This window comes from Orycteropus afer, unplaced genomic scaffold, assembly GCF_000298275.1.
Source record: "Orycteropus afer afer isolate SDZICR_OR568_19922 unplaced genomic scaffold, OryAfe1.0 scaffold00253, whole genome shotgun sequence".
Taxonomy (NCBI): Eukaryota; Metazoa; Chordata; class Mammalia; order Tubulidentata; family Orycteropodidae; genus Orycteropus; species Orycteropus afer.
The window spans coordinates 4,475,070-4,480,765 of record NW_006921840.1 but is presented as its reverse complement, the minus strand read 5'-3'; the positions used below and the strand labels follow the sequence as shown (position 1 = coordinate 4,480,765).

Sequence of the window (5,696 nt, the reverse complement as noted above, 5' to 3'; positions counted from 1 at the left end):
ATTATCTTCTGTGTCTGTGTTAATTGGTTTCCCTTTTCTTTGTTGAAGAGGGTCTGTGCAATCTTTCTGCCTAGTCTGCCATCTTGCCAGAACTCTTCCAAGATGCACATTCTTACAATGGTAAATAATCATGATATTAGTGGGGTCAGAAAGAAAGACCCAATGCCTTCAATTTTTCCACCCAGAGCAAGGCTATTAGAGATTTATTTCTTAGACATGATCTTGTTAAAACACAAACAACCCCTCTTAAAGCAGTGTCAGTCATTAACTCTTTGCGTGAAATAGTTTATCAGATTTTTTTGCCTTTTTAGCTCCTGGCTAAGATAATTCCATGACAAATGAGACATAATTTTGATAGAAGAGGGAAAAATAGTCCTAGAGAGGTCTTTTTGTACTTTCCCATTCAAAATTCAGTTTCTAATCCTGCTGGTCTTTTCTACCACCAGATTCACTGAATGTTGGATGGATTATCTAGTTGAAATGCTTGGGTCAAATAAAAGTCATTCTTGATGAAGAGTTGTAACAATAAGGATACTTAATGAAATTTCAAATTTTGACTTCATATTCTAACTTTAAATTTGCCCTTCTCTTAACTCTTGCAGTCATTATTTCATTTCCTTTCATATCTATTCTTTTCACCCAACTTCTGCTCCTTTAATCTTACATTCAGTTACAGTATCCAAGCTACCTCAATCCCATTTTTAATCCCCTCTTTTCATTTGCTTTTCCAGCTCTTAGAATTTTAGCCCTTTATCTCAATTTAGGGGACACTAATATCTCAGTTGGAATACCGATTGAGATATTTCAACAAACGGAATGCCCCATTGGAGGCACTCACTCAGTTATGCTAAGAGATTTGGAAGACAGCTACCTGGCCAACTGACTGGAAGAGATCCATATTTGTACCCATTCCAAAGAAAGGTGATCCCACAGAATGTGGAAATTATAGAACAATATCATTAATATCACACACAAGTAAGATCTTATTGAAGATAATTCAAAAACATTTGCAGCAGTATATTGACAGAGAACTTCCAGAGGTGCAAGCTGGATTCAGAAGAGGATGTGGATAGCTGTTGTCAGATGGATCTTGGCTCAAGGCAAAGAATACGAGAAAGATGTTTACTTGGTTTTATTGACTATGCAAAGGCATTTGATTGTGTGGATCATGACAAATTATGGATAACATTGAGAAGAATGGGATTCCCGAACACTTGATTGTACTCATGAGGAATCTGTACCTTGACCAGGAGGCTGTCGTTCGAACAGAACAAGGGGACACTACATGGTTTAAAGTCAAGAAGAGAGTGAGTCAGGGTTGTATCCTTTCTCCACACTTATTCAATCTATATGCTGAGCAAATAATCTGAGAAGCTGGACTATATGAAGAAAAACGTGGTATCAGGATTGGAGGAAGAATCATTAACAACCTAAGATACGCAGATGATACAACTTTGCTTGCTGAAAGTTAGGATGACTTGAGGCACTTACTGATGAAGGTTGAAGAATACAGTCTGCAGTATGGATTACATCTCAATATAAAGAAAGCAAAAATCCTCACAACTGGAACAATGAGCAGCATCACAATAAATGGAGGGAAGATTGAGGTTGTCAAAGAATTCACATTGCTTGGTTCTACAATCAATGCCAACGGAAGCAGCAGTCAGGACATTAGACAACATGTAGCATTGGGAAGGTCAATCATGAAGGAACTGTTTCAAGTGCTGAGGAGCAAGGATATCTCCTTGAGGACTAAGGTGCACCTGACACAAGCCATGATATTTCCAATCACCTCATATGCATGTGAGAGCTGGACAATGAATAAGGAAGACCAAAGAAGAGTTGATGCTTTTGAGTTGTGGTGCTGGCGAAGAATGCTGAAAGTACCATGGACTGCAAAAAGAACTAACAGATCTGTCCTGGAGGAAGTGCAGCCAGAATGCTCCTTGGAAGTGAGAATGGCCAGACTTTGTCTCACCTATTTTGGTCATGTTGTCAGAAGGGACCATTCCCTGGAGAAGGATGTCATGCTTGGTAGGGTGGAGGGTCGACGAAAGAGGGGGAGGCCTTCAAAGAGATGGGTTGACACAGTGGCTGCAACGATGGGCTCAAGTATAGCAGGGATCGTGGAGCTGGCGCGGGATCAGGCAGTGTTTCATTCTGCTGTGCATAGGGTCACTATGAGTCAGAAACAACTCAACAGCACCTAACAACAACAACAATATTCTGTGAGTAACAAAGACCCAAAATAAGAGTGGCTGAAACAAGATGGGATTTTGTTTCTCTCCTCTGTAAAAATCCAGAGGCAGGAGTCCAGGGCTACTAATGGCCACACTTCACTTAGGCATCAGGATCTAGGCCTCCCCATCCTTGCTCTGGTGTACATGGACTTCTTGACCACATCATGATCCAAGATGGCTGCTCCATCTCCAGGTATGGTGGCCACTATGTAGGTAGTAGGAAACAGGAAGAAAATGAAGAACGAGGGTAAAGAGTGTATACTAGCTGCCTATCTTAGGTTACTTGAAGGTTGTTGTTGTTTGTCATCAAGTTGATTCTGACTCAGTGACCCCATGTGAAAGAGTAGAACTATCCTATAGGATTTTCTTGGCTGTAATAATCTTAATGGAAGCAGATTGCCAGGTCTTTCTCCCACAGAGCCACTAGATGGATTCAAACCACCAGCCTTTCTGTTAGCAGTCAAGAGCTTAACCATTTGTACCACCAGGCCTCCTTTACTTGAAAGTGCCAGGCATTTCTTCTACCTGACATCCTATTGGCCAGAACCGGGTCACATAATCAAACCTGGCTGATGGGTGGATGGGAATTGTAGTCTTTATTCTGGGTGATAATGTATCTAGGTACTATTATAATAAAAGGAAACATTGATCTTGGGAACAACTACAATCTCTGTTTTACATAGGCTGACTTTTTGTCTTGAATGTGGCTAGGGACACTTCCAAAGACAAAGATTCAAGATGGCAACACAATAAATGCTGAACTATTGGAACCAAAAGACATCCAATAACATGTTTTAAGTTACTGGTTGGGTTTCTCACAATATTTCCCAAAACTTTAGCAAATATTTCTTGATTTTTCTTCAGGGATGGGTTTATAAAAGCCATTGGACCTGCTGATGCTATTCAAAGACAGTTTTCTGAAGAAACTTTTGAAGAAAGAATTGACTGTTCTGGGAAATGTATTTTACCAGGTACTTGCCTCTTTTTCTGTAAGTCTTGAAGACATTTTAACACTTGCTGTAATAATGTAAAGAGGAAGAGTAACAGCTTCTTTTAAATAGATCTCACAATAATATTAGATATATTAATTGCTACCATTTATCAAATTACTACTATTGACTGTCTAGACCCTTTACAAACATGATTTCATGTTAAATCCTATGGTAGCATTATAATGTGCATATCATTATCTACAGGTTACAGATTAGAAAACTGAAAGATAGGTGTGAAATTGCTTACCCAAGCAAGGTTGCTGAGCTGGGAAGGGATAAGCTGGGAGTCAATCCTCTACCATCTCCCATTGACACACTGAAGAGAAACCAGCTTGTTTCTCTTGTGTTTAAGGTTCAAAACTGTCAGAATAACTTTATTACTCCATTGCATGCCAGTTGCCATCAAGTTCATTTTGACTCATAGCAACCGTCCCTATAGGACAGAGTAGAACTGTCACTGTAGGGTTTCCAAGGCTGTCCCCTTTACAGAAACAGACTGCCATATCTTTCTCCCTTGGAGAGGCTGGTGGGTTTGAACCATTGACCTTTTGGCTAGCAGCTGAACGCTTTAACCTTTGCATCTCCTGGCTCCTGAATCCATCACATAAAAGAGGCAAACAGAGCAAACTACTGTCTCAAATACTGGATGGCGTGTGAAACAAAGGACCCAGATCTACATGGAAAAGGCAACAGAAAACAGTAACAAACTTAGAAGTTGGTTTTTTTTTTTTTTTCAGTTAAAGACAGAATCAGTTTAGTAACCATTGTAATCTCTTAGAGTGATGATGTTTTTTTGGTTTTGTACAATCATCTGAAATAAGTCACAAATTTTTGAGTTCTACATAAACATGTTGTGTGCTATCCAGTCAATTCCGACAACGACCCTACCTGACAGAATAGAACTGGCCTATAGGGTTTCCTATGCTGTAGTTTTTAGGAGAGCAGATCAGGTCTTTTTTTCCACGGAGTGGCTGGCAGGTTTGAACCACCGACCTTTCAGTTGGCAGCCAAAAACCATTGAGCTCCCAGAGCTCCTATATAACATAGGGGTTAGGATTTGTGTTTATAAAATGTGTGTCATTGACAGAACTTCTACATTCTGGCCTTTGGGGGTCAGAAGACAAAGTTGGAGTGAACCTTTATAAGAAAGAACAGAATCTAGTTGAAAGCAATCTGTATAAGGACTTTGATTTTAGTTCAACCAGAACTGCTAATGCTCCATAGGGTTTTCAGTGGCTGTAACCTTTTGGAAGTAGATTGCCAGGCCTTTCTTCTGAGGTGCCTTTGGGTGGACTTGAACCTCCAACCTTTTGGTTAGCAGCTCAGTTCATTAGCTGTTTGTAGCACCCAGGTACTCCTATTTAATCCATAAGGTACTTTAGATATTCTGGGAAGAAACACTTTACTGAAGTATATATACCTGGATGAACAAAAGTTCTAAATGATTGCTTTAATTGAATGTATTTATTTAAAATACATTTCTTTCTTGAAGAAAGATTCAGATTTCTGATCTCATATTTTTCCTTCACACATTTGGGGGGGACTTAATTATTCTGTTTTCACACCCAAATTATTCCTTGCTTTTGTTCAACTAATGTGTTTGATATCCTGGTTTAAAAGCCTGCTTGCTGAGTTTGGAATTAATGAGCAAAAGGCCTTATATTTCCTTAAGGGATACACATCATCATGTGAGTCACCTTCCTCCATAAAAGCCATCTAGCCCAACCAGGTCAGGCTTTCTTGTTTCCTGTGGACTTGATACTCTCTAAGGAAACCTGAAAATTCCTTCCTCCTCCAAGCTCCTCCAAGACATATGACCACCATTATGCTTCCCCAGGGAGTTCTGGTAGCATAGTGCCTAGGGCACTTGACTGCTAACCAGAAGGCTGGTAGTTCAAACCCACCAGCCACTCCTTGGAAGGAAGATAGGGCAATCTACTTCCATAGTGATACTGCCTCGGAAACCCAAGGAGGGGTCGCTATGAGTCTGGTTCGATTAGATGGCACACAACAACAACAACAATGACAATGCTTCCCCAAGAGCAGTAGTATAGTCTGCTTGTTACCTAAGCTCTTTCTATTTTCTAACTAACAATGCCTTAATTTATTGATTATAGGTTTGGTGGATGCACACACACACCCAGTTTGGGCTGGTGAGAGAGTTCATGAGTTTGCAATGAAGGTAAGTGCAATAAATGATGGCAAATAGAAATAAAGCACAAATATAGGCAAATCTCTTTCTAAAAAGTTCACAGGCTATATCAGGGTTTGCAGCATATATCTACATGTCTTTTTAATGGCTATTTTTAGTGGCCTGAACAGTGGAAAATGAATTACAACAAAATTAACTTATTTGTAAGGAGCTCTGGTAGCATAATGGCTAAGACACTTGCCTGCTAACCAGACGGCTGGCGGTTCAAACCCACCAGCCACTCCTCGGAAGGAAGGTTGGGCAATCCTACTT

At 40.1% G+C, this 5,696-nt stretch overlaps 1 protein-coding gene across 1 annotated transcript in view; it reads left to right on the top strand.

The window, feature by feature from the left end:
* AMDHD1 (amidohydrolase domain containing 1) overlaps nucleotides 1-5,696 on the top strand; it is a 36,979-nt gene that overhangs the window by 5,238 nt on the left and 26,045 nt on the right. The window contains exons 2-3 of the mRNA XM_007949757.2: nucleotides 3,105-3,211; nucleotides 5,350-5,414. Of these exons, the coding sequence (XP_007947948.1) occupies nucleotides 3,105-3,211; nucleotides 5,350-5,414 (172 nt within the window). The remainder of the gene's footprint in view (nucleotides 1-3,104; nucleotides 3,212-5,349; nucleotides 5,415-5,696) is intronic.